This window comes from Notechis scutatus, chromosome 2 (assembly GCF_049901735.1).
Source record: "Notechis scutatus isolate UNSWTSFEM ecotype Mainland chromosome 2, rNotScu1.2, whole genome shotgun sequence".
NCBI lineage: Eukaryota > Metazoa > Chordata > Lepidosauria > Squamata > Elapidae > Notechis > Notechis scutatus.
In genome coordinates, this window is record NC_142010.1 from 73148444 (window position 1) to 73175112 (window position 26669).

Consider the following 26669-nt stretch of genomic DNA (forward strand, 5'->3'; position numbering starts at 1 on the left):
CCACTCCCACCCGCGCCGCCTTCAATCCACAGTGTCCCATTCTGCCTGCCTGCCTGCCTGCCTTAGTTTCTGGTTGTTTGGGAGCAGCTTCGCTGAGAATAATAACTATTCGCTCTTTTACTCAGCCGAAGCTGTTCCGATTCAACCATTAACGAAGGCAGGCAGGCAGGCAGAACGGAGCACTGCGGGCGGGCGGGCGGACGGGGTGGGGGTGGGGAGAAACGGGCACTTCAGGGAAGCTGCGGCAGGAAAAGCCCCCCCTTCTTTGAAGCAGTTTCTTCCTGTGCTGGTGGAGGAGCGAGAGAGCGACTGAGAGAGCTGACCCAGAGAGAAGGACAGGCTTGGTTGCTTCCTCCCTCCCCTTCTTTCATTTGTGTCCTTGATCCCCGATCCCAGCAGCATTCACCGAAGGCTTCTTAACATTATATCGGGCGTATAACACGCATACATCATTTGCCCCCTATTTTCAGGGGAAAAAAGTGCGTGTTATACGCCGATAAATACTGGTAATTGTTTTCTTCTATCTCATCTTTCCTTTCTTCCTTTATAATCTTCTGTATTATTTGTTTGTTTTTTTCCCTTTGGCTTCCTGTATTCATTTTTTTAATGTTCTAAACATGTTCTAAAATTATATAAAAAGTAAGTTGTAAGATTTGAGCTCATTCAAGCATTATGTTTTCTCTTTAGAGAGTTCTCCAGAGAAGCCTGTAATAATCACAGAGCCTTTTCGTACTCTGGCTGGACACACAGCCAAGATCACTAGTTTGTCTTGGAGTCCACATCATGATGGAAGACTGGTATCTGTTTGCTATGATGGCACTGCCCAGGTAATGCTTGTGAATTTATTTTAGTGGATTTTTCCTAATCTAATCCTGGGTTCTTCAAAATGGTCAGTATCAACCTCACAAAGGTCAATGGGACTATCCATTATTGTTATTGTGCAGTAATATTAAATAGGTATAGTAATTATTTTAATATAATAAATGAATGTTTTGGGTTGAACAATCTGAAACTTCATGAAAGGATTTATGAGCTGAAAAAAATGGGGACTCCTGATCTAATCAAATCAAATAGATAAAAAAATTAAGAATGCCTTGATTTTAAAAAAAAATAGGAAAACCAAACTTGGAAAAGCAGATTCTCATACTACTTTTTGTATATGTTGGGAATTCACAACATTGATTGCATAAATTGTCATTCTTTGGAATATGTAAGAATCTGTTCCACCTAAAAAGCAGAACGTGCAGGATTTATTTATTTATTTAGTTTTTTTTATCATTGTATATGTTTATGATTATGAAAGATTTAGTGGATGAGTGAATGCCATCCTGTCTGCTGCTTTTGTCTTGCACCTTCCCATGGTTAAATGGCCTCCATAGCACAAATATAAAAAGCAGGAGCCAAATTTTAAAAGCATAATACAAATTAGAAACAAGTTGATAGAGGTGATGGATTAGAGCTTTATATGGGCTTTTTCAAATAATTGATTTCTGTGGCCTGAAATAGAATAGATTTGGGGGGTTCACCTGATTTAACAAACCTGCAGTAGACCCATTGCCCTCTTGACAATAAGATAAAAAGCATGTAAAGGCTAAGTTATATTATACAGAAAAATACAAGTGCCAGTAAGTATTATCTAATTTTAATTTAATATCACATCTTTTGAAATCAGAGATTAGTAGGAAAACCATGTGGGACTGATGAGACATTTGTTTACAGGTCTGGGATGCTCTCAAAGAAGAGCCTTTGCACAATTACAGGGGACACCGAGGCCGTCTCCTCTGCACACAGTGGTCACCTGTGGAAACAGAGTCCATTTACACTGGGGGTGATGACTTCTCTGTTCATAAATGGATAGCTTTAAAGCAAGAGCACATTCGCCCTCCCCAAGGTCAGTAAATTATTAATTCATACTTTGACATGGCAAGAAGAATTTTTTTAAAAAATCCAAGATTTATAATGATGTTATAAACCTTCTTTTATAAGATTATATATAATTGTTCTTTTATTTAGTCATTCTTTAGTATATTTATTCCAGAATTAGTAGGAACAAAAGCTTCCTAAAAATGCAATATTCATAGATTGAATGTTGGACTAAGATACAAGGAAAGAGGCACGGAGAACAGAGAGTATATTCCCACTGTAGTTCTTTTGATGAAAAGGAAATAAATCCCCTAACGTGTCTGCATGTGCACAAACCATTTTCTTTCTCTTGCCATTTCCTTCATTTGAGGGAACCATTTTGTATCTACAATTATTTTTATTGGGGTTTTTTTATTTTTAAATTTTGCTTGTGGCCCAGAGTCACTTTGGTGATGGGGGAAGCTAAATAAATAAATAAATTTCTCTTCAAGCATCATCTAACCATGATTCCTGAAAACCAGCAGGATAGTTGATTGTAGAATAGGGCTTGACAAATAGAAAGACTAAGGAAATCTCTGATTCAAACAGAGGAACAGAAAATCTCATTCCCTTCCTGTGTGATGCAACCACTCTCATTTTGCATCATTCTCCTGTCTCCTCCCCTTGCCTTGCCCTTTCCCAAGTTTAAATGTGCCCTCTGGCCTCCAAAATATTGTCTTCCCCCACACTTTGGAGATAAAATTTAAAGAGCAGAAAATTAGTGTACTGTCTCTTGTAATGCATTTCATTTTTTGTAATTCTTTCAAAGGAATCAGTTTAGTGCAGTGGTTAAAGCATCAAGCTAGAAACCAGGTGATCATGGGTTCTAGCCTTGTATAGGCATAAAGCCACCTGGATGACCTTGGGGCTATCACTTTTTCTTAGTTCTAGGAAGTGGACAATGGCAGTTTTGAAACCTTGTTAGAAAACTGCAGGGACTCATCCTTGCAGTTGGCAAGAATCAAAAAGTACGTATGAGAGAAGAAAGAAAAAGATTAAGAGGAATCTCTAAAGCTTTTAAAAGCATTTCTGTTTATTAGGCAAGAAGAGTATTGAGTTAGAGAAAAAAAGAAGCACTCAGATTAAACAGAAAATGAAGAAAAAGAAGAAACCTTTGGGGAAGTTGCCTTCTGCACAGAATATAAATGACTGGATGAATGTTGGTGAAAATATGAAAGAATCTCCCTTGGAAGAAAATGGGGTTTCTGACCCAGAAGGAGAAAAGGAACAGCATGAGCAAGAGGCAGCTGAGAAAATTTCCACAGAAGGTACATAACAGTTTGCATCTCTAATCATAGCTATGTTAATTGTCTTAATAAACTGAAGAATAGTGTTTAAACCACGGATCTTCAAACTTAGCAGCTTTAAGACTTGTGGACTTCAACTCCCAGAATTCTTGCTCCAGTCATGTTAGCTCAGGAATTCTGGGAGTTGAAGTCCACAAATCTTAAACTTACCAAGTTTGAAGACCCTTGGTTTAAGCTGTAGAAACTTAACATGATTATGAGAGATGACTATTTTATTGCTCACCTCTAGAAAGGCTAATAATTGACATTCAGCCAGAGTAGAATCTCTTGGTTCCTTTGAATCATGTTTGTTTTTTTAAATAAACACTGTTCTTCAAAAGCAAATGACGTACCATCACACTATCAAGTTTTCTTTCTTAATGCTGAAACCTTGCTTGATTAGCTGAGTCACTGAGAGGATAGCCTTTTCTTAGCTCTCATGCAGTTTTCTTGTTTTCAATTACATTGACAGCTAGAACTAATGAATTTAGATAGACAAAGATATGCTGCATATCTATTTTATCCTTGTATAGTTTCTCTGTGGCAGTTTGTAGAAGAATCATTACTGTAGGCATTACACAAATGTAATTTGTTCTTTCACCGCAGTTGACAGTGATTCAACAACTTGTCTACCATCTGTCCATGGCCCGGATAGCCTGAAACCTGCTGTTTTGGTTAAAACTCCACCCATAAGGAAGGATCCAGTTAAGCCAGGTTTGTACACGTTATTTATAAATATAGAATTATTTACATATAATCCCTTAAAGTCTTGGCATAGGGATCAGCAGTTGTAGTCAGGATATGAGGTTGTAGCAACTCTCTTTTCAGGAGCGGATATTTCTGTGAAGAGAAAAAAGCCTCGGTCGATGCTGCCTCTGAGCACATCTATGGACCACAGGTCGAAGGAGGAGCTGCACCAAGACTGTCTGAGATTAGCGCATTTCGTACATTCCAAAGGTAAGACAGGAAGTATGCACCGTAGAACAATAACTTTTTAGATAACTTCATATCTTAGCCTGACTTTGTGGCTTTTTCAAACAATATATAGCAGAATATATTAACACGTTTGTTTCCATAGTCCCATACTGTTGACATTAGTAATATGAGAAAATTGTATATCACAAAAATAAATGGCAGTGTATAACTGGGGTTGGAAACCTTCTGACCCAGTGGCTGGATTGCCAGCAAGGGCTTGAACTTGCAACAAAAACAGGGATCTTGGAACGATTTCTAGAGGAGAAGAGTAAAAAATCTGTGCTTTTTACCAAGTGATATTTATCAAAACTGCTTTTTAGCTGCAGTCCAGGAGGAAAAGAGTCATCTTAATTGGGAAGGCTTTAATGCCACATCCCCAGCAGCCTCATCCCTAGATACCTCTTGTTCTTTTCAGTCTACCCTGTTTGGAAAACTAAACAGAGCATGGTTTCCTCCCCCCAAGCATGATGTTTCAACTGGAAGAACATATATGTGTAGTGTCTCAATTATCTGGGTATGCATAAGTTTCTTTTTTAGAACAATATATGAAGATCTGTTCACATCATGTAGTCAACGTAGCCAGGACTCTTGAAGCTTGGTTCAGCTGCTTTGAAGCCATTACAATCTAGTTATATGAGCAAACATTTGGATTTAGTGGCAGTACATACTCAGAAGCCTGGGAGAGGAACTCTGAAGCAACCAGAAGCAGTAGGTTCAGAACAGGGTACACAGTGCTGCTAATTCTTGCAATAAGAAGAAATAAACATGTTAACATATGTTAAGAATTATATAAGCTACAGGAAGCACTTTTCTTTTATCACAAAGATCATAAATGTGATAAAACTTTTGTTACTTTCCTGGTAGAGTTGAATGAAGATTTGACCTCTTCTTCAAAAGATCCTATCCATTTGGGTCTGTTCACTGATAGACCTGCCCTATATAAGATGATGGAAGCAGAAGGTTAGTATTTGAATCATTAATCACTTCTCTTGGTTTTGATAAGGATGAATAGTAAATAGGATGTAATATTTGTATGTAAAAATTAGTTGTTAAGCTATGGCTTATAACCATGGGTTGTTGGCACAATCCAGGATCACTTTCCAGATAAAACAACAATTTGTTTGTGGATTGTTTTCTCTCTGTTTCAGTTCTTGCCTTGAACCACTGTGGATTGGTTAGTGGCTTAGGATAAAACACTAACAATAAACTAGGAAAACATAACCAGACTTTCTATTAGTATACAATGCTGACCTATAGTTGTGGTCAGTACTTCCTTAACCAAATGTTACAGTTTCTTTGGCCTTCCAGTCTCTAGTCCTTGTTTCTGAAGGATTTCATTCTGGCCTCAGAAATCTTCACTGAATTCTCAGTTATTTTTTGGAGTTGCCCAACATACCCTTCCTTGTTTCCTTTTTCTTCCATCTCTAAAACTTCCTCAGTATTGGCTCTGAAGTAATCCTGGCAATAGGTTACCATCATATAGATTTCTGTTTCCATAAAGTTCAGTTATTTTGGTAATCATGGAAGGGAATTAAAAGTCATATTCAGATAGAATTTGATTTTTTACATACCATAGATTCTGCTTCTAATTTTATTTGAATGTTGGTGGCTATAGTGGGCAATCAGATATTTAAAATTGCAATTCCTAATTTTTTGTGGCGGGGTGTACTGTTTGGATTATAACTGTTTTAATCTTTGAATAACTCAGATGAATTATCACATATGAATGACCACTGATTAGATAATGATTGTTATCTGTGGACTTCTCCAGCCCTTATCTTGTCTGGTTTGTGTTGTTTTTCCCCTCCTTCTTGTAACTGCTTGCGTGGAAATTTTTGTCTTCGGTCAAGGGTATTTGGAGCTTGGAAGCAAAGTGAAGGAATAAAAGGGGCTTCACCTGTTTTTTGTGACTGTGTTTATTTGGTACCCCACCCTGGGTCATCATACCTTGAAAGCCAGCTGATGACTTTGGGCCAGTCACTCTCTTTCAGCTCAACCCACCTCACAAGGGTGTTGTGGTGGGGAAAATAGGAGGAGGAAGGTGTGTTGGGTATATTCTACACCTTGAGTTATTTATAAACACAATAAAGACAAGATACAAGTAATAGGGAGATGAGCAGTTTAGAAATATGAAATATAAAGAAAGAGAAATAACTCTCAGTTCAACTAATTGATAGGGTTGTTACTGTGAGGAAAAAGGGAGCATTTAATTTTATCAGGAAAATAGAACTGAAATAACGAAAAGAGTTGGATTAGGAGAGAAATCTAAAACTTATAGAACAGTCTAGCAAATAAAAACTACATAGTCATTTGGATTCAAAAGCATTATTAAACAGACAAGAAATAATAGCAAAGTTGCAAAGTAGAGGAGTATATGGATTTGTTGCTTTTTGATGCTGCTGCTGTACACATTGTTCAGAGCATATTGTACATAATGCTTACACCCACAGGAAAAAGTCATTTAGGAAATGGACATCCTGAGCTATTTCAACAACTCATGTTGTGGAAAGGAGATCTTAGAGGTGCTCTTCAATCAGCTGCAGAAAGGGGAGAACTGACAGATCAACTTGTGGCCATCTCACCAATGGGTATGCATGACACTGAAGAAAAGCTGCTATTTTGCACCCAATACTAGGCAGTACTGTAAAACTGATGCCTTGTTCTAAAGCAGGGCTGTTAAACTCGCAGCCCGTAGCACGTGCTGGACATGCCCACACCCGGTTTAGCAAAGAGGAAAAAGTTGTGATACGTCACGTGATGACACCATGACGATCCAAGTTGGATACCCCTGTTCTGAAGTACTTCCCTTTCTTAATTTAATAATTTTACATTTGTTTTATAGTCCCAGCCAAAGTAGCTGCAGTGGAAGTAGTCAGAAGTGTCAGGCTAGGATTGGGGAAATTCAAGTTCAAGTGTGGATTTGACCCTGGGTGTTCTGTAGTCATTCTCTCCCAATCAAACATCTTATGGGTTCAGTGAGATGAAATTTGGGAAGGATCCTCCTACCCATGTTTCAACAACAACAAAAAGTAGGGTATAAATGCAACAAATAACAAATAATGTGTTTATTTCTCTCCATGTTACTTTATTTATTGTTGTTCCCCTCTTCCCTTCAGCTGGCTACCAGGCCTGGGCCTCTACTGTAGAAGCCTTTGCAAAGCAGTTGAGTTTTCAAGAGCAGTATGTCAAGGCTGCCTCCTATCTCCTTTCTCTTCATAAAGTGTATGAAGCTGTGGAACTACTGAAGTCTCATAATTTTTTCAGGTCATTAAAGTGCTGTTGTTTCAATTAGTTTTGATATAGAATTGAGAATCTTTCTTTTTGGAAAAAGAAATTATTATCTTCTACCGTAGCTTTTCATGTAAATCAGAAGAACCAGAACAGCATAGTTAGCATTATCAAGGGATTATTTTATATCAATTTACTATCATGTTTAATGTTATTAATTTCTCCTGTAGTCTATTATTTAACATTAAAATGGGTATATCTAGCTATTTTGTATTTATAGTCTAATACTTCTCTTTATTCCAACTGTTTTACATGGGAATCAACATTAGATAATTTGATCCCATTTTCCCGATATCCGGTAATGCTTGTGGAGGTGTTCATATATAAATTTCCATTAATGCAATACCAAGAGCACAGTTGTAAAATGAAAGGGTAATAGGAATTATATTAAAAATAGGAAAATATAGTTGTAAAGTAAACCAATGAATAGGAATACTTCAAAGATGTATAGTTAATGTCTGTTAGTAAAAACATTTTAATGGCAGCTGATAGCATGTGATTATATTCTAGGTGAGGGATGTGAGAAATGTTTGCAGCTGTGTTTTATAAAGAGTTGATGCAATTACCGTATTTGCTGGCGTATAAGACGACTTTTTGCCCTGAAAACATGCCTCCAAGTGGGGGGTCGTCTTATACGCGTGTAACATACGTTGTCACTAGGTGCAAGAGCGACGGGGGCAGGGCTCCGCAACTTCTGCGAAGCCCCTTCAAGCCCAGCCGAGTCTCTCTTCCTCCTCCTCCCCCTCCGCCCGGCTCGGGCGCTTGCGGAGGCCAATCTGGAGGTGGGGTGGGGTGGAGCGGGAAGGTCTCTGGCGGGGCCGCGCCCAGCCAGCCCGAACCAGCGTAATGGCCCGGGAGTGGGAGGGAGAAGGTGGTGGCGGTGGACTGTGGCGCCCTCCTTCTGGGCAGCGGGGCGGGGCGGCAATTTGCTCCTCCGCTTCTCCTCTCTCTTTGAAAGACCGGGAGGGCTGTGCTTGGGGCGGGGGTGTCCTCAGGAAGTTCCTGATGGGACCCCGCTGGGCAGGGCCACCCGGCTCCCGAGCACGGTACTTTTATTGCATTTAATAAAATAAAGTAATTAGTTTTCTCTAATCCTCAGTTTTACTAACAGAATAAGAATTCTCCCATTTTGCATGGCTCAGGCTAATTCAAATATGTATATTCATCAAGCAGATATTTCTATATATGCATAAGCTGTTGTGATTGAGTTGCCACATACAATTCCTTTCACTCTCATATTCAGCTAAAAGTCATAATCTGTTCATTTAAATTATAAAGTACTAGCTTGCTTACTTGTTGCAAGAATAAGTTGGGCATGCATTTGTCTATATAAGCAGAGGTTGGGTCCTGCCTTGCTGATTCTCTCAGTATCTTATTGGGGAAATAATCACAATAATTATTTTGAATTTAACTTGATTTTCACGTGAAAGAGATCAGTTAAACTGTGATTTATTTCAAACTAGTTATCTCTCTTCTTCTGTCTCAGAGAAGCCACTGTAATTGCCAAAGCTAGATTACATCCTGAAGATCCAGTTCTAAAAGATCTGTACATCTGCTGGGCAGCAGTACTAGAGAAGGATGGCCATTACTCTATGGCAGCCAAATGGTATGAGTTGCTAGAAAATATTATCTCTTCAATATGTTGTTGTTACCTTTCTACTAAGCAAGATATTCTCTGTTTCAATCTCTCTCTAAATACAGAGACAGAGAGAGAAAGTGTATTTTTCTGTGGTAGTCTTCAAATAGGCAACATAAAATATAGGAAGAAATAAATGATACAAATTACTGTGCCATGATCTTTAGAAGGATAACGTGCACTAGTTTATGACTTCAGTCAGGCTATAAATGTCCAGATTTGTCTTTCTAAGGAATTTTGTAATGTCAAACCTAACACCACTCTTCCTTGAATTAATTGAGTTAATAATATTTCCAATACATAATAAGTTATCATTAACATTTTTTCTGGACTTGACTGTGCTTTGTACATTCTATCAACTGAAATTCACAGTCCTGGAAACAATACAACCAAAATAAAATCTTAGTTCTTGTATTTCCATTTAAGATTGAATTGCAAAGAATACTTGGTAACCTCTCAATTCCTCTTCAGTATACATTAATGGACAAAGTACATATTTCCAAGAGAAGAAATAAAAAATAGAACTTACGATCTATCTGTAATTATAGATGTACTCAAATGTTCACCTAACCCTTGCAAAATTTGCAAAATGTGAATCCTTTTGTAAGTAAACATGAACATGAATGATCTCAGACATGATAGCAGTCTTCCTTGGAGGGGTTACCATAGAGAAAAAGGCAGATATTAATTACTGTTAAGGCACAGGTATGGATAGTTACCCTTCATTTCCATCTCAACCTGTGTATGTCAGCTTTAGTGTATACTGTATTATTAGCCCAAATATTCAAGAATATACAAAGTTTTTAACATTTTATTCTTTCCTTTATTGTCATGCTTTGTATAATAATTGTGCTATTTTATGTGGCCTAACACTTTAATTTGAATCACATTACAAATGTTTAAAAATGTGGGGTTTTTTGGATCACTCATATTTACTTACACAATTGTTGGTATCTTACAGATTTTGTGAGGAGAATATAAACCTGCGAGCACAACTATAACTGCATTAAATATATATTCTTAATGGTTAAATTTGATCCAAATTCAAATTTAATTCTTTGTATAAATGGTTTCATTTCAGTTACCTTGGAGCTACCTCTCCCTATGATGCTGCCAAAGTACTGGCCAAAAAAGGAGATATTACATCACTTAAAACTGCTGCCGAATTGGCTCTGATAGTTGGAGAGAACGATTTATCTCTGTCCTTCTCCTTGAGATGTGCCCAGGAGCTTCTTTCATCTAAAAATTGGGTTGGGGCACAAGAGGTTCTCCAGCAGCATGAGAGTTTGTTGGTCAGTGAGCATTATTTGTATTATGTCATAGTTAACATGAAACAGTCATACATTGGATTTAGGATAGTACAGATCTTGAAATTGATGCTGTTTGCCAGCCACAAAACAGTGAACATATAATTCTACAAATAGGCTGGTTTGGGTTAAAGGTTTGGATAATGACCCTTTATGTGTAAAAGCTTGAGTTAAAATAAACATTTGCCATATTACTGAATAGTACATATTGTCAGTATAAAAATACAGACTTTTATTTGTATATAAATCAAATTTCTATCGTTCCATCTAGTTTGTATTGCAACAAGAGTTTGCTGATCAGTATCTTTTTTTGCTTTTAGAGTGATTCATTCTTTATCTCTTTATTTTGTTTACAATCTTATACCTATTTTCAACCATATGAGAAACAGTTTGGTCTACTGGTTAAGGCATCAGGCTAGAAAGCTGAAGACCGTGAGTTCTACTCCCACTTTAGCCATGAAAGCTGGCTGAGTGACCTTAGGCCACTCACTCTATCTCAGCCCAATTCACTTTATTATTGTGGGGAAAATAGGACGGTATATTGGATATGTTTACCACCTTCAGTTATTTCTACAAATAATAAAGATGGGATACAAATAAATATGCATATGTAGGTTATATTTTTATCAAGTTTTGAGAAAAATATTTTCTCAAGCTGAGATTAAAAAATTTTTTTCACTTAAAGGGGCAACGGTTGGTATTCTGTGTTCATGAATTGCTTCACAAGTGCCTCAGTCAACGGAATCCAGTGGGAACTCGATGCCTATCCACACCTTGTTACAATAGCTGGACCACCAATCAAGATCTGAGTTTCATAGATATGGTTATCGATGTATGGCAGAGTGCATTGGGTGTGAACACACCTGAACAGTTTCAGAACATATTCGAGCAGCTGAGAACTCTTGAGTACCCTCCTGCTACTAGCAATACGCCTCCCAAGCAGGTAATTTGTTTATGAATTTTGTAAGTATAATTTTCAAATGGTAGTTTGCTATGAGGCGACCACAAAGTACTTGTACTATATTCACAACAATTCCTGACAAATTAAAAGCCTGTCTAGAATCATAGAATTGTACATTTGAGCAAAGGACAAAGGATTTAATTTGGCCTTCTGCAATGTGCAGAAAAATCAACCAAACCAACCATAGATGATCGTCTAGCCTCTTTTTAAAAACCTCCAATAGAGAACCACAAACTTTATAGACTGTTTCAATTATTTTACAGATCTTAACCTACTGTTTCCACTCCCAAGTATACATGGCTATGAAAAACGTTTCAACATATTCCCTATAGTTTTCCTTAAGATACCTGAACAGAGTGTCCCATAATGTTGTCTTCTTTTTCTTACTAAACATCCCATGTTCCTTCCGCCTATCCTATAGGTTTCTTTCCTCAAGTTCCTGACACTTATTCAAGCTCCTTTGTAATAACATGTTAAAACTGTTATAATGGAAGCTAACTGATAATTGTCCATAGGTTCCATCCACTCCCACGTATTGAGATCTTTAAAATCTATCTTTATTTTCTTTCTTTATCTAGCTGATGTTCCATATTTCCCATGAGTTGACACTAGCATTTCTTAGCCTTCAGATGTCTTCCTGGGAGGAAACTGTGAAAGCTACCTTACAAGCTGTGATGCGAAGTTATGAGGCTGGAAACTTCAGTCTTATGCAAGAGATATGCAACCTCTGCTTCCCTACAGGTGATGGCTAATTTTTCCTTGGTCTCAGTATTTCCATAGGTCCAAGAGTACAGCCTCCAGCTTTCATAATCTGTGTTCAGTTTCCTTCAAAATCTTGGTGGGTAGGAGGCAACAGTATGATTAACTTTCCCTATACTACCGAGCTGTGAAAAAAATATTTGAATTGCTTTTGTTAAATGGGAAAAATAAAATGAGTTCAGGAATTGAGACGGCCCAGAAGGCAACAAGAAACATAATTTTGGATTTATTGATGTCTACATCACTATGTTGTGGATTCCAACTACCTAGGATAATGTTTTCCTCAGAGGCCTATCAGATGCCATCAAAAAAGTTACCATACTGTAGAATTGTATGAGAACAGAGATTCTGAGGACTGCTTAATAGCACTCCTATCATGGCACAGAGCTATTTTTCTCCTTTGATAAGAATTCTGACACACACTTTTTAATAGTTCATTTTGAGAGAAAACCTTCATTCCGCTTTTTGAGAAAAGGTGAAGATGCAATTCACATTGTCATTTTTTAAACAAGTCCAATGAGACATTTTTGATCTCATTTTCTACCTACAGGCAAGATTGCATAAAAACATAAATTAGTATGGCTAGATGCTTCTACAGTCACAAGTAAAAAAGAGAGATGCAAACCCAACCACCCTGTTGTTCTCCTGCCACTGGCATTCAGCAGGCTGCCCCCAACCCCAAAGAAACATTTGAAGCTTCATGATCAATAGGCCTTCAGGAACCTGTCCTCCATGAATGTACTTATACCCTTTCTAAAGTCATTTCAGTTATGCCTGCCATTTCTAGTAATAATGAATTTCACTGGAAATTCTATGTTTAATATTGAATCTATTTTATAAACTAAAACTGACCTGTTTTCCTTATAATGGCAAAAATTCATAACAATGAAATTCTAAACACTGCGTTTTGGGAAAAGATTGAAAAGCACAGTATTCCCAATTATGTTTGTCTTGTTCAGTAGGCTGCAATCATGTGAGAGACCACCTGGACAGCAGAAATCCCGAGAGCATGACAGCTTTTAGAAGTTTAGAAGCATTTGTGGCTTATGGACAGCTATACAACTTGTGGTGGAATTCCCCTGAGAATACTGGCTTAGAATCCCTGAAACAAACCACCGAAGCTCATTCTCTTATTGATCTTGAACAGAACAGCATTAATACAGTTTGTTTGACTGAAGAAATTGTAATCAAGCCCACCAAGACTGAATATCCTTTTTATGTGGATTCCAACGGAGTTGCCTCAGAAACTTATTTAGCAGACCATTTAAGTTCAGAAGACAGACAGATGAAACTGAGGGGATGTAGAGTGCTTCTTTCAGAAGACCACGCTGAAGTCCAGAGTTTACAGAGGGATATTTCTAGAATTCAACAAATTTTTGCAGAAATGATTCATGAGCATCAGAAAACCAATTTCCATCAAAGTGCCGAGGGGCAGGAATTAGAGGCTAAGTCTGCAATAAAGCAGGATCTGAAGTAAGATTTGCTAAATAATTTCTGTAGAAAGGATCATGTTCAAAAGAAGCAGAAACCCACTCTGCTGGATTTGACTCATAACTTAAAGAGTACATTAGCTTTATGGCATGGTTGAGATTCCTCATTTGTTTATTTAGCTGCCTGTTGAGATTCCTTTTCTACCTACCTATTTATCTATCTGTTTTTTCACCATAGGGTGAATTTAATTGAGATAGATCTAGGGAATATGCATTAATGAGCAGCATGATGGCCTAGTGGTGAAGACACTCCCCTCCCATTTGGAAGGTTGAGCGTTCAATCAAGTCGCAGTTGTTTCTCTCCTGGGGGGCAAAGAAAAAATAACTGCTACAAACTCTGCATGATGTCAGGAAGGACTCTTCCCCCTTAAATTAAGGGATACAGGGTTGTAAAATGGACTTTTTTAGCAGACCTTGCCATAGTACAGGAATATTGCTAGGAAGATGTAAGGAATTAATAATTGATAGCCGAACTGCTGTGGTCCTGAATTCATACATTTTCAAAGGGAGCTTTAGCTTTAAATATGTATTATTCTAACTCCAAAAAAGCCCTTAAAATTTGTGATTATTATTAAAAAGCTTTAAAGGACATACAAATGCCCTATTTCAAACATAACATCATTTGGATTGCTTTTGTATGATTTGTTACTAAAAAATTGAAATAACTTCTCTATATTACAGAACTATTTAATTTCTTCCAGTTTCACTGCCAAAATATATATTGTAAATAATTCATTATGACTATATTATTGGAAATGAGATCTTTTAAATTTAATTTCTTTACAGTAAAGATCAAAGGAAGGAACTAATTTGTCTGCCAGATCTGACAAAGCAACTTACAGAAGCAAATCAGAAACTTGCAGAATTTCCAGAAAGTATGAAGGTAAGACTTAAGATTTTTTTCAGCAGTGTTTTCTCTGCTTGCCATCAATTATGTTCATTATGTTCTTTCAAATTCTTCCTCCATAGAGTAAATCTATGATTGTTCTGCAATTAGCAAAGATCTAATGTGCTTGCACTCCAAGCTGTAAAATGAAAAATAATTTCCAACCCAAATGAATAGTAGTATAATTCAAAATTCTTAGAATATAGACAGGTGTGATAACTTTCCAATTTTATATAGCTAATGTGGATGATATGTTTCTCTAATTCTAATTTAATCAGGCATGATATTCTTCCGATTAAAATCGAATTCGATTTTTTGGGAATCGCCCCTCCTTTCCCCCCCCTTCTTCTCCTCCTTCCCCTCCCTCGGAGGCCCGAGTCAGGAGTTGCTGGCACGGCTCGCGCGCCCAGTCCCACGTTGCCTCAGGAAGGGAAAGGCAAAAGGAAGAGCCGCAGCGGCGCTTGCAACGGAGCAGTGGCTCCTGGTTTTGCCTTTCCTTCCTGAGGCAACGCGGACTGGAGCCGCGTGGAGCTGCGCCGGCGGTAGCAACTCCTGACAGCCCCAGCCGGATACCTGAGCGGAGCCCGGGCGGTGCGAGCGGAGGCCGCTGAGCGGCAGGAAAGGGAGCTGGGCCAGCCACAGACCAGCCTCCGTGCAACACGCCACCGCCCGGCCCGGCGAGGAAAGCAGCGGGCGCTCCCGGGCGCGCGGCGGGGGTCTCTTTTGGCCGGCCCGATTTTTTTCAGAGTGGAATATCATGCCTGTTTAATAGTTTAAACTATTTTTAAATTGTTAAAACTGATGCTGTTTGAATGGCATATGGCAAATTTTAATTTATTTTACTCACATATGAGAGTTATATATGTTAAAGCATTGCTAATTTAAATATTATAAACTAAAGGATAATATACCTATTTGGGCTTCTAGTTTTTTCATTTATTTACCTATTTATTTATAGGTTTCCCCTTTCCCTGATGTATTAGAATGCTGCCTTATTGTGCTTCACATGGGTGCACAATGCCAAGTGGATCTGATTCCAGAATTGCAAGAGCAGTCATTAAATCTACTTGGGAAATATGGAAGAAAACACATATATAAAGAAGCTTCCAAGAAATTCTTTATATGAAATTCTTATCTTTTTCTCCTGGGTGTTAAGGATGGTTATGAAATATGTTTCATTCTACAATGAATGATTAGAAGACTACTGTTATACAGTCATACTGCACAATTATTGAGTGTAATCAAATAATGTGGAATGTGGGGAAAAACAAATACCTATTTTTTGCAAGCACTGCTAAAAATATTTTCTACTTCAAAAGGAAACTTCAAAAGCACCCCTCTAATAAACATGCTATATGAACTATCTGATCATCTCTCCTTTTAAAAGATAGGTGTTCTATGAATATCTCCTAAGCATATATACATATACATTCTAAACCCATTGAAATACTCTTCCTGATCTAAAATTCTTCCAGTATTTGAAGATACATTTAAGAAAATTACAGATCTGAGGAAATATTACATATAGAAGTCCCCAGGTTAAATACATCTGACTTAGGGACAACCGTAGTGATGAATAGGTTGCTTATTACTAAAAATGGTACACAACATTGTTCTTCCTTCAAATGATGAACTGCTGAATCCACACAATATTTTGATGGACCACCGAAGCCGCAAATTTTTAATATGCAGCTATTTTCAGAGGTTTGTAAAAATATTGCATGGCTTCCAGTGGTTTGCCAACTCGAAGAACAATGCTATCCAGTATTTTTAATAGTAGGTACCCTGTTTGTAACTACAATACAGGTAGTCCTCAACTTACAAAATATACAATTCTTTTTGTTAAGTGAGACAGTTAAGTGACTTTTGTCCCGTTTTCGGAAATGGAAAATGGTCTGTCACTTTTTTCATTGTCGTTTTAACTTCAATCACTAAACAAACTGTTGTAAGTTGAGGAGTATCTGAATGAGCTCTGACTTATAATTAAAAAGTTTTAATTATAAAGTTATAATTAAAAAGTTTTAATTATAAAGTTAGTTTTTAAGTTAAAAAGTTAACTTAAAAAGTTAAAGACGGGAACGGAACGGGATTTCCTATATATTGCATGTCATGCTTGCAACATTATTTAAAATATTTTGGACATAAAAGAGGAGAGAACTCATGCTGACATGAAATTTTTTTAGAGTAAACTAGTAATTGTTACAATTTGAATTATGCTAAAACCCTCACTTTTCAAGTCTGGATTATACATACACACAGGATTTTTACTACATAAAAAGTAAAACAGACTCAGGAACCTTAATGAAAATTTGTATAAGCAGGAGGATTAAAACTAGCCTCTGTAAGACTTAAGTGTTGCATCTGGGAGGTTTTATCTCTATCTAGTGACTAAGTTCCTTTTGCTGACAGTTTTTTTTTTTTGACACAAAAACAACTAACGAACATTCTTTTTAAAAAAAATAAAAATAGAACTCCAAGTCTCATGCTTTAAGAAAAGTCTTTATTTTACAAAATTAAGAACCAATTATATACACAGATGCATTTAACAGCAGCTTGTAATACTTTACATAATGGGGAATTTATTAAAATTTCACACTTGTCAAGATCCCCTTCTGCCCCCAAACAGGATTTTTGTTTTCAGGATGATGACACTTGCAAAACTATTAAATGAACTTTTAGTCTACATCTATAGGGTTTCTCTTCAAAGTAGTATAAAATGGTAATCTAAAAGTTTTAATAGCCCATTATTACTAGATATTTGTGATTTTACCCAATTACTGTCCTATTCACAAAAGGGTTAAAGTATTTCACTCAACATGAAACTATTTTTGGTCCCAATTATTACTGCAGTCTCAAGCATGCTGACAGTTTTATTCTATTCTAAAATTATTAAGATGAAAATTGCCAATACGATATCATGGCCCAGCAAGCTAAAGGAAGGAAGAACTAGTGATAATACCATCCAGGACCACCATTATGGTGACTTCTAGCATATAGTTACATTATGTTCATGCAGTCTCCACCACCAGGGCTGAATGGATCACTTTCACAGACTGACACAAAAGATAAAAACTAGCAGAGGGCTTAGAAACGCATCACCCTCACAGAGAGCAAAAGAAAAATTTAAAATAAGCAGCCAAAACTAAATCTGCAAGTGCATGAAAGAACTTCAGCTCTGCTGAAAATTCTGAAAGAATTACTTGCAAATTCAGTAAAGTTTAAAATAAAAAGGAGTTATATACATAGTATGTAGCTCGAGTCTGATTTTTTTTTACATACAAGACAAAACTCCAGCCATTATGAAATCACTTAATTGGAATCTACCAAGATTCAAAGAAAAGATGCTTTTTCCCTCTTTAAAAAAACATTCATGCTTTCCCCATGTCTTGGAAAGATGTGAAACAGTTTCAAGAAGGAAGTTTTACCTCTGTGGACCCATGTTAATATCTTAAAGTAGCAATCTTGTCACTGGGGCATATTGTTGATAATAGCCAAAATACTCATTTTCTCTTGGGCTGTTTCTACATCTTCGGTCTGTTTCTGAGCTACTCCTGTGCCAAGGCCATATAGTCTCCCACAATACTTTGCATCATCAATTGTATCCTCAAAGAACAACTAGGAAAAAATATACAAGTGGTCATACATTTCATCTAACGTTTTGGGATATATCTTTTAAGATTTAAGACAGTCAATTCAACAGTGGCTGACCTTTGCAGAACCCAAAGAAATTAAGAATAGTATAGCATATTGCAAAAGATGTTGAAGAGGGTATCAAGAATAACATCAAACTGCAAGCCAAAGATTTGGAAAGAAGCCAAATGAGCCTACCTCTTTCATTCTGAAGAATGCCATCCCTGTAAGTAAAGAATCTGACCCTGCTTGGTGCTGCCGGCCAATACGCTGCAAATCTAGCTGGTCAGCAACTTCCTGAAGCCCTCCCTGCAATAAAGGAAGAAGTCTGAAACACCAGAGCCAATGTTCCATCTGACCTCTTTTGACTGGTTAATGGGGGCTATTGGAGTTAGTAGAGACCAGAATTTTAAAAGAATTTTGAAATTGTCAAAGCTGCACTTCGAACTTACATATATAATTAATCTCCAGCAATAACTTGATGGTTACAAATGACTGCTTTGAATAAGCAATGCTCCTGAAAGTATATGACTTTTATATTTTTATAATTGGGGGATTTGTGTATATTTGAATGTATTTGATTTTGGAGTGTTATACACTGATCAGAATTGCTTTTTGTGAGATAGGCGGTCATAAATGTGATCGATAAATTCTTGCCAAGCAATCATAGGGTACCATGATACAAAAGTTGGATCCTGCTTTCCCCAAATGGCATTTAACTTGCAGAGAATTTGTAACTATAATAAAATTAAAAGCAACCATTGAATAAAGCCATCATGCTTAAATATATAACTTGTTAATTACACCTTTTAAATGATATCTACAAATATTCCTCATTTTATTTTACACTTCATGATTTGCAATTAACGATAAAATGTACCTTCAGGTTTTTGCAGCTCTTCATTAAATACTTAACATCATATATAGATGGAAAGAAAAGATTCAGGATATGAAAGAACTCGTGTTCTTCTTCTGGAAGCCTAGAATCTGTCAGCAGTTTCACCATATAACCAAAGTCATAGCCACTGATGAAGTAATAGTAAAATGGCACATGTTAGTTAACAGCAATATGACTAGAAATAGCAGACTTTACTATTATGATCTATTTTAAGTCAATCTTTTCCAATTCAGCTTATAACTGTTGACAGTGGAAATTGAACTGGAGATAGGTCCTCAGCAAGTAGAATTAAATGGAATATACAAATAAATGCTGAGAACAAAAAGTAGTTGTTAAATGCACCTCCATGATTACAGGGATTTAGTAAGAAATTGAGTGGAAAATGCAACAACAAAACAAGGAACAAAGCTGTGTCTCATAATCTGAGCCATATGTTCAATTCCAGGAACAAATAAACAGCTGAAAGTTGATACCTGCAAAAAGTAAAGCCAGTAAAATATAAATTGCCTTCATCATCATTTGGTATTTACTAGATTTGGGGATAGGTGAGGTGAATTATGGAATAGTTTAAAATGTTGACAAAACTTACAAAAGCACCATTCACAATGAGACAATCCAAAAAGGCTAAAAGAAAAGGTAACATCTGATAATTGGATAAGTTTTGAAAATAAGGGAGGTGTGCGTTTAATTATAAAGTATGTAGAGAACTTAAAACATTAAAACATTAAAAGAAGTTATTATAACAAGGTAGAACACATCAATGATAGGGAAAAAACAAATGTAACCATTGCTCAACATGTGCTGTAAAATGTATGTATGTATGTATGTGTGTGTGTGTGTGTGTGTGTATATATATATATATATATATATATATATATATATATAGGTGTGTGTGTGTTTATTTGTATGTTTTTAACTGTATGAGTATTAAATAAATTCTATTTAGAAAAATAATAATCTACAAACCATTTAGAATTCCAGTTTTTCTGCCACTGAGGATCATTCTCGGATTCATATACACCAACTGTTCACCAAGGCCATTTGCCCAGGCATTCATTTTTTTCCAAGCAATTCCAACATACAATCTATACCTGTTTTATGCTAGATCAAATAAAAAAGGCAAATAAAGTTTACCGACATATTGAAAAAACAGACTAACCTATGAAATGAAAGCCATTTGACACTGTCACTGAGCACCACACCAGAGGTCATTAGAAGTTCCGCAAAATGTAAAGTATCAATCCCTTCCTCCTCGTGTTTCTGAAATTGTAATCCCGAGCTTGCAAGGAGGTCTATTGAATCCTGAGAATACATATCTTCCCTAATGAGAAAGACAAATAAATGTTAAAACTAGTTTGATTTTTCCTAAACAATCACTGGGTATCATTTATTTATGTTACTACTTCCAATTCATTATTTACCATGACATGATTTAGGTAAGTTTATGGAACCCTTCTGTCCAACACATACAAAAGGTCCAGTTTATATTATATTTTTATTACAGTAAAATGTGGATACACACCTTATCTTGTTGATCTGAAAATGGCCTGTTTTATCTGAAATCAACAGGTTATTTTCAAAAATATTCTTTTACAAAGTAACACATCTTTTAAAGAGATTAACAGCTTCTACTGTGCAGACTTTGAAACACACAATTTTTTTTACAAGAGAATGGAAAATTGACAACAATATCTTGGTTCTCTGTGGCCATAAACTCAAGTTAGAGAAATTATTCTGCCGGTTAGCCAGACTTACGTAAGATTGAACTTGAAATTGAACTGCCAAGTATTGATTCCTACAGGATATTCTCCTTTTTCATTTGTGAAGGTCAGGCCTAACTGGATAATTTTAAGCAGGTCAACGTTACATCGGAGCAGTTGATATTGATAATCTATAGAACTGCGAAATTCACCAATTGGTCGAACAACAACCCCAGGAAACTCTGTGTCCTACAAAGGAACATAAGAAAACATTAAACCCAAGCAAAAATAAAATCTGGATATTATCTCTATACAAATATTGTGGTTTTTCAAATGTACGATTATTCATAATTCACACAAAATTAAAAGAAAAATATAAATATTTTTATAGAATCTTGAGTTTAGTAATTTAAGGTATTTTAAATACTGGTATTATTTAAACATAGAAAGAAGTTCCTGTATTTTATTACTATCTCTGTACTATAAAAACTCAGAGATAATTTTGTTATATATTCATTTGATATATATTTTTGACACTTTATAATTTGTCTTGTTATTCCTTTACCCTTTTTCCTTTATGTTACTTTGTATTTTGATCTCCCAAAAGAAATGGGAAGTATATGCATGGGTCCCTTCTTATTTGCCACAGACTCTTCTTCAATAACATACTCTCACTGCATTTAATTTATTTTACTGGAATCATGCAATTGCTTTAAAGGCAATCAGGAACAGTTTATTCATGTGTTGAAATATTTCTGATGAATTTGGAACAAGATGTTTTAAGGTTTAGGCTTACAATATTTTTGCGTATATTTAAAGTGTTTTGGGAAAGCAAATATACTAATAACATAGAATAAAAATAAATGGAATAATTAATCTGGAATTAATTTATTGATATATATTTCAGAACCCATTCTGATACAGTGGTACTTTGGTACTCAACTGCTTTGAAACTCAACTAATTTCATTTTGACATGAAAATTTTGTCCCAGTACTTATTGTTTGTTTGGTATTCAATACACAAGCAAGAAATTATCATGTTGGCTGCCTTGTGACCCACTACATTATGGGAAAAAATTGTTTGGTATTCATCATTTTTCATACTCATCACACCTCCTGGGACCAATTAACAACAAGTACTGAGGTTCCACTGTATAACTAAAATTTATATGTTAGAGAATGGCAAATCTACGTAATCTGGCACAATCTAAAACATCCGGCCAAATGGTCCAAGATTTTACAAATAAGCTGTATATAACGAAGCCCTGAATATTACTACAGAAATGTCAAATACATCAATGTTTATACAAAAATCTACTTTTAAATTACATAGCGATTATACAGGAATTTTATTAGGATCTAATGCAAAGTTTGCAGATTTGAATTCCATAACTCACTTAAATGAAAGATTTAATAGAAGTAAAAATGCTGAAAGAAGCATCTTTAAAATATCAAGTGGATTCGAGACTGAACACAACACTGATTTAAACTACAATAATTGACTTATCTTTAAAAAAAAGTATGTCAGAATTAAAGCTGCACAGAAAGCATAAATTTACCATCGCAATGTAGCTGTAGCTGAGAACAATTTCCCGAATTTTTCTCATCTCTTCCTCTAGATTGTTTGACCATACTTCACAGATCACTTGACTATTTTCAGCAAGTGCTGCTGGCATCTTGAAGGATTTGTATACAATTACAATGGAAAACCGGTGCTCCAATAACTCAAAATATCTAACAATTGTTGATAAAGAGGAAAAAAGACAATATGATTGTCAGGATTCCAAGTAATAGATCCATTGCAAGCAAGAACTCAAGGCAGGTGAATTCCTCAAAGGATAGCTTTATTAGAATATCTCATTTGCACATATCTGATGAAAACCGACTCTAAGGGAGCCCCTGGTTTTCACCTAAGTAAAAGTAAAAGTTTTTCCCTCAACCCCAAACAATCTGTCACATGGCCCAATCAAGGCTGGTCTGGTGACATCACTCCTCTTTCCTCTGGCCAGCTGTGGGAACGTCCTTGGTTGCCAAGAGAAAGTATTTTATTTTGACTACGCAACCCAGCTATCTCTAATCCCCCCTCCCTCGCTCCAGTGTGGCAGCAATTGAGTTAATCTGAGCTGATCCAGGGAATAGCTGTATAAATGGAGCAAGGCAAAAATTCTTGTTAAAAGCTCTCAACTGCCCGGACAAGAATCACTTTCATAACAAAGGCATCAAAAAGGGGTATGTATGGCAAAGATGAGCTGGGAGGCAAAAGCCTGTTTTAATAACAGAAATGCTGATCAGAATTGCTCTTGAAAAGGACTCACTTCTCAGCAGACTCCTTAACATTCTTCTGCAAGCTGCAAAATCAGATATTAACTGCTGATAAAAGTTAAAAATGACCCAAAGCTTTACCAGCACAAGTGAACTCTCTTTGGCAGGCCTTTAGAAGCCCTCAAAAAAAGCTGCAGGATCCAAAAACAGATAGAGCTAAAGCACATTTCTCATCTAAAGCTTAAGTTGTGTTGGCAAAGCGGCTCAAACATAGTCTGGACATGTTCAGTGTGGGAAGTTGAATCTAAATAGATAATGAAATTAGGCTCCAAACTGTTACAAAAAACATATCATCTTTAAAATGTAATCAAGTTTGAAGAAGCATTTACCAAACCATAAGGTATGATTATGGACTCAAAATATTACACAGCACATGACAAAAACAATGTATTCATGCTCCTCCTTTATGTAAATAATGTGATAAGTTCTCCTGAGATCCATCTTGGTAAAAATATTTGGGGGAGGGGGAGAATAGCAGAAATAACAATTCAGAAGGTGGAAGCTTCTTAACAGTTAAAGTTCAAAATCTGTCCACTATCACAGGCATTTTAATTCTTGACAAGAATGTTACTGAGCCAATATGGAAAAATATTTAGTAAGCATTTACTCTATACATTTATTTTAAAAGCCCAATTCTTTGGAAGATATAAAATATTAATTTTGAGTATAAATTAATGCTTTGAAAGGGTTAATCTTTGGTTATAAGATGTTTGTGTTTGCCTGTATACTGAGGTTTACAAATTCAAGTATTCTGTATTCCAAAGAAATCCAGGGAATTTCCAGAACCCTGGCACTCTGACAAATTATCCATCAATAGATATTAGACACAGATATTAACAATATCTATGTAACGAGACAATCAACTAGCCAAAAGGGAACAAAAAGACCCAAGCACCTCTCCACCAACAATCAGCACCCAGATCAGCATACATTCACTCCAAGAGTAACAATCAGATCAACAATCAAGTAAACAATTCCCCAACCAAGAAACTGTTAAAGAAGCCCCACAGTAAACAGCCCAACCCAAGAATCTCTAAGAATCTTCACCCCCACCAACACTGACAGGGCAAGCCACTAAAATATAAGGATATACTGAGGGCATCAAACATCTGCAAGAAAACAAGCAAGCTCAGAGAGCACCAAGTACCCCTTCCCTATTCAAAAAGATATTTAGTTGCTAGATGCCCTCTCCAATATTGTGTGTCACAGCCACAGTACAATAAACAATAAATACACAGATGGATAAAAATTGCAAGTAAAAAAATGCAACAGCGAAGCTGCTAATTAATGTAAGATATACAGACCACATGATGCCTGCACTGAAACATCTGCACCAGAAAAGTGTTTAACTGGTAGAAACTGAGTTACTGGCATGAACCTTTAATGACATGGAGTCTGAATATCAGGAGAAAGACTCATTTTAAAGATATCTCCTCTGTAGGAATGTCAGGTATCTGATAGGAAAACACCTTTCCTATATTGTTCCCAGACATTAGAATACAACTTCTCTAGAGATGTATTTGATTCTAACCTCTCAACGTTAAATTACTATATATACAGGTAGTCCTCAACTTACAACAGTTCATTTAGCGACCGTATGAAGTTATAATGGCACTAAAAATGTGACTTATGATCATTTTTTCACTTTTATGACCATTGCAGAATCCTAGTCATGTGATTTACATTGGGATGATTGACACCTGTTTTATGTTTATAATGGTTGCAGTGTCCAGAGGTCATGTGGATAATTTTTGTGACCTTCTGACAAGCAAAATCAACGGGGAAGCCAGATTCACTTAACCATGCTACTAATTTAACAACTGCAGTGATTCAATTATAACAAATGTAGCAAAATAAAAGTCATAAAATGGGGCAAAACTCACTTAACAAATTTCTCAATATAAATTCTAAGCTCAATTGTAATCATAAGTTGAGGACTACGTGTATGCTATAAATTATATTACATTATATTGTTATTAAATTTTCATGCCACCCATTTCCTGCATAAGGTAACTACAGAAGGCTTACTTTATTATAAAAAGATAGCTAGAAGTAAACATATTAAAACTATGCAGATTAAATATTTAATAAATTAAAATAAAGGTACAACTTTCACCAATTATTAATTTATTTTAATTTTTAATTTTCAGTATATTTTTTTAAATTTTGTTCATCTCCCATCCCTGCTCTTCTGAGCAGAAAAATGGGATGTAGCCTGTGTAATAGAATACGCACATTTTCCCTCGAACTTTAATGTGTATCCTGTTAGAAAAAACACACACCTGTACACATACACACACAATGTTTTCAGCAGGCATCCTTAAAAAAATTCCTTAAACTAGGAGACAAACTTTTCTCCCCCTCCCAAGCACTTCATCTCCTATTTCTGAGCGACGGCCGCCAATCCGGTCCGCCCAATGCAAACCGGCAAAGGTTTGTGAATCCACCTTCCCTGGACAATCGGCCGCAACCTCAACAACAAAGCTTCCTTCTTGCTATCCCAAATACGAATTGGGCCCAGGAAACTCCGCCTCTCCAAGGCTCAGTTTCCCCGGGACGGAATGGGGGGGGGGTTTAACCCGGGGCCACACTGAGGGATCGGGTGTTAACTGCTTGTACGGCAATCCCCGTCACCTCAGCCAGCGATATCTGTCCGATGGAACACGGCCCCGTGAGGCACTGTTTGTTTCTCCTCAAGCAAGAAGCATCTGCCAGGCCGTTTCGATCTGCCCTTTCAAAAACGGAGCCTTCCATTTTAAGGCTCCCCAGCGTTAAGTCAAAGAGGATCTGGCTTCTCAATTTCTGCCCCGGCTCGCTGAGGAGGGCTCAGTAGGGAGGAGGCAGGCAAATCACCGTGGGGACCGGCTCCCGGGGATGCTCGGCTTCCTCCCCCGCAGCAACAGCAGCAGCCCTCGCCTCCCCCCCCCCTCCGCCGACGCCTCTGGGAAGTCGAACTATGAGAGCGAGCGAACCGAAACGCCTTCCCGTCCCGAAGACCCAGGACATCCGGTCTGCAAAAACAAAAGATCTGCTCCGCTCCGGATTTTCGGGCCCTTCCGCCCTGCCTTTGAGCCTCCGCTCCGGGTCTGCGCTCGAAAAGGAAGCCCCCACCCCCACCCCACCCGCTGCGCGCGCACGCCGCCTCACCGGGACAATCGAGCGCCGGACCGTTATCTCCCCTTTCCCCGCCGCCTTCGTGGTCTCGGTTAGAAGCCGCTCTAGCCTGGCCTTTTTTTGTTGTTTGTTTGTTTTTACATCGCTCGATGGTTTGAGGGATATATATATATTTTTTCCCGCTTTCTCCCTTCCTTGCACGCATGCGCTTTGCAATAGAGCCTGCTGACCCTTTTCAGGCAAAAAACTTCCGGGCGCCTCGGAAAATCCCGGAAAGACGAAAAGGCTGCAGTATTGCTCATGCGCATGGCCAGCGTGGCTGCCCAGTGACTAATGCGCACCCTGTTCTGACTTGTGTTTATTAACCAGTGAAAAGCGCCGATGATGGTCACGTTTGTATGTTGCGTGGATCTCATATACGGCTAATGCAAGGCGGTTTGGCCTTTGCACTTAATAACCCTCAGGTTTTGCTAACGCGTGCCTGGTAACTTTAAGCTAGTACGCCGCAGCAATGA

At 37.1% G+C, this 26669-nt stretch overlaps 2 protein-coding genes and 1 long non-coding RNA gene across 11 annotated transcripts in view; 2 read left to right on the top strand and 1 right to left on the bottom strand.

Moving 5' to 3' along the window:
• GEMIN5 (gem nuclear organelle associated protein 5) overlaps nt 1-15855 on the top strand; it is a 29303-nt gene extending 13448 nt beyond the window's left edge. For 2 of the 4 annotated variants that reach the window (XM_087955100.1, XM_087955102.1), the window contains exons 14-28: nt 688-827; nt 1720-1891; nt 2943-3170; nt 3795-3902; nt 4017-4145; nt 5028-5123; nt 6614-6751; nt 7280-7427; nt 8938-9057; nt 10169-10379; nt 11080-11337; nt 11934-12096; nt 13074-13587; nt 14391-14487; nt 15449-15855. In XM_087955100.1, coding sequence (XP_087811226.1) covers nt 688-827; nt 1720-1891; nt 2943-3170; nt 3795-3902; nt 4017-4145; nt 5028-5123; nt 6614-6751; nt 7280-7427; nt 8938-9057; nt 10169-10379; nt 11080-11337; nt 11934-12096; nt 13074-13587; nt 14391-14487; nt 15449-15616 — 2690 coding nt within the window. In that variant the 3' untranslated portion in view covers nt 15617-15855. The remainder of the gene's footprint in view (nt 1-687; nt 828-1719; nt 1892-2942; nt 3171-3794; nt 3903-4016; nt 4146-5027; nt 5124-6613; nt 6752-7279; nt 7428-8937; nt 9058-10168; nt 10380-11079; nt 11338-11933; nt 12097-13073; nt 13588-14390; nt 14488-15448) is intronic. The other 2 variants (XM_087955101.1, XM_087955103.1) reach the window with 1 other exon arrangement.
• Nucleotides 15856-16970: 1115 nt separating this feature from the next.
• Nucleotides 16971-26430, bottom strand: CNOT8 (CCR4-NOT transcription complex subunit 8). 6 transcript variants are annotated; one of them, XM_087955106.1, is made up of 7 exons: nt 26385-26430; nt 22278-22452; nt 20774-20967; nt 20178-20339; nt 19001-19145; nt 18319-18429; nt 16971-18105 (listed from the first exon to the last, which is right to left on the bottom strand). In XM_087955106.1, exons 2-7 carry the CDS (start codon nt 22392-22394, stop codon nt 17956-17958), a joined length of 879 nt encoding a protein of 292 aa, XP_087811232.1. In that variant the 5' UTR covers nt 22395-22452; nt 26385-26430; the 3' UTR covers nt 16971-17955. The 6 variants fall into 6 exon arrangements, with proteins under 6 accessions (XP_087811232.1, XP_026541512.1, XP_026541519.1 ...); XM_026685727.2 differs by having other exon boundaries at nt 26188-26395; XM_026685734.2 differs by lacking the exon at nt 26385-26430 and adding an exon at nt 25894-26149.
• On the top strand, nt 19756-20014 carry LOC148132084 (uncharacterized). The gene is made up of 2 exons (XR_015747574.1): nt 19756-19862; nt 19905-20014. It is a non-coding gene; the product is annotated as an uncharacterized LOC148132084 (long non-coding RNA).
• Nucleotides 26431-26669: the final 239 nt, after the last annotated feature.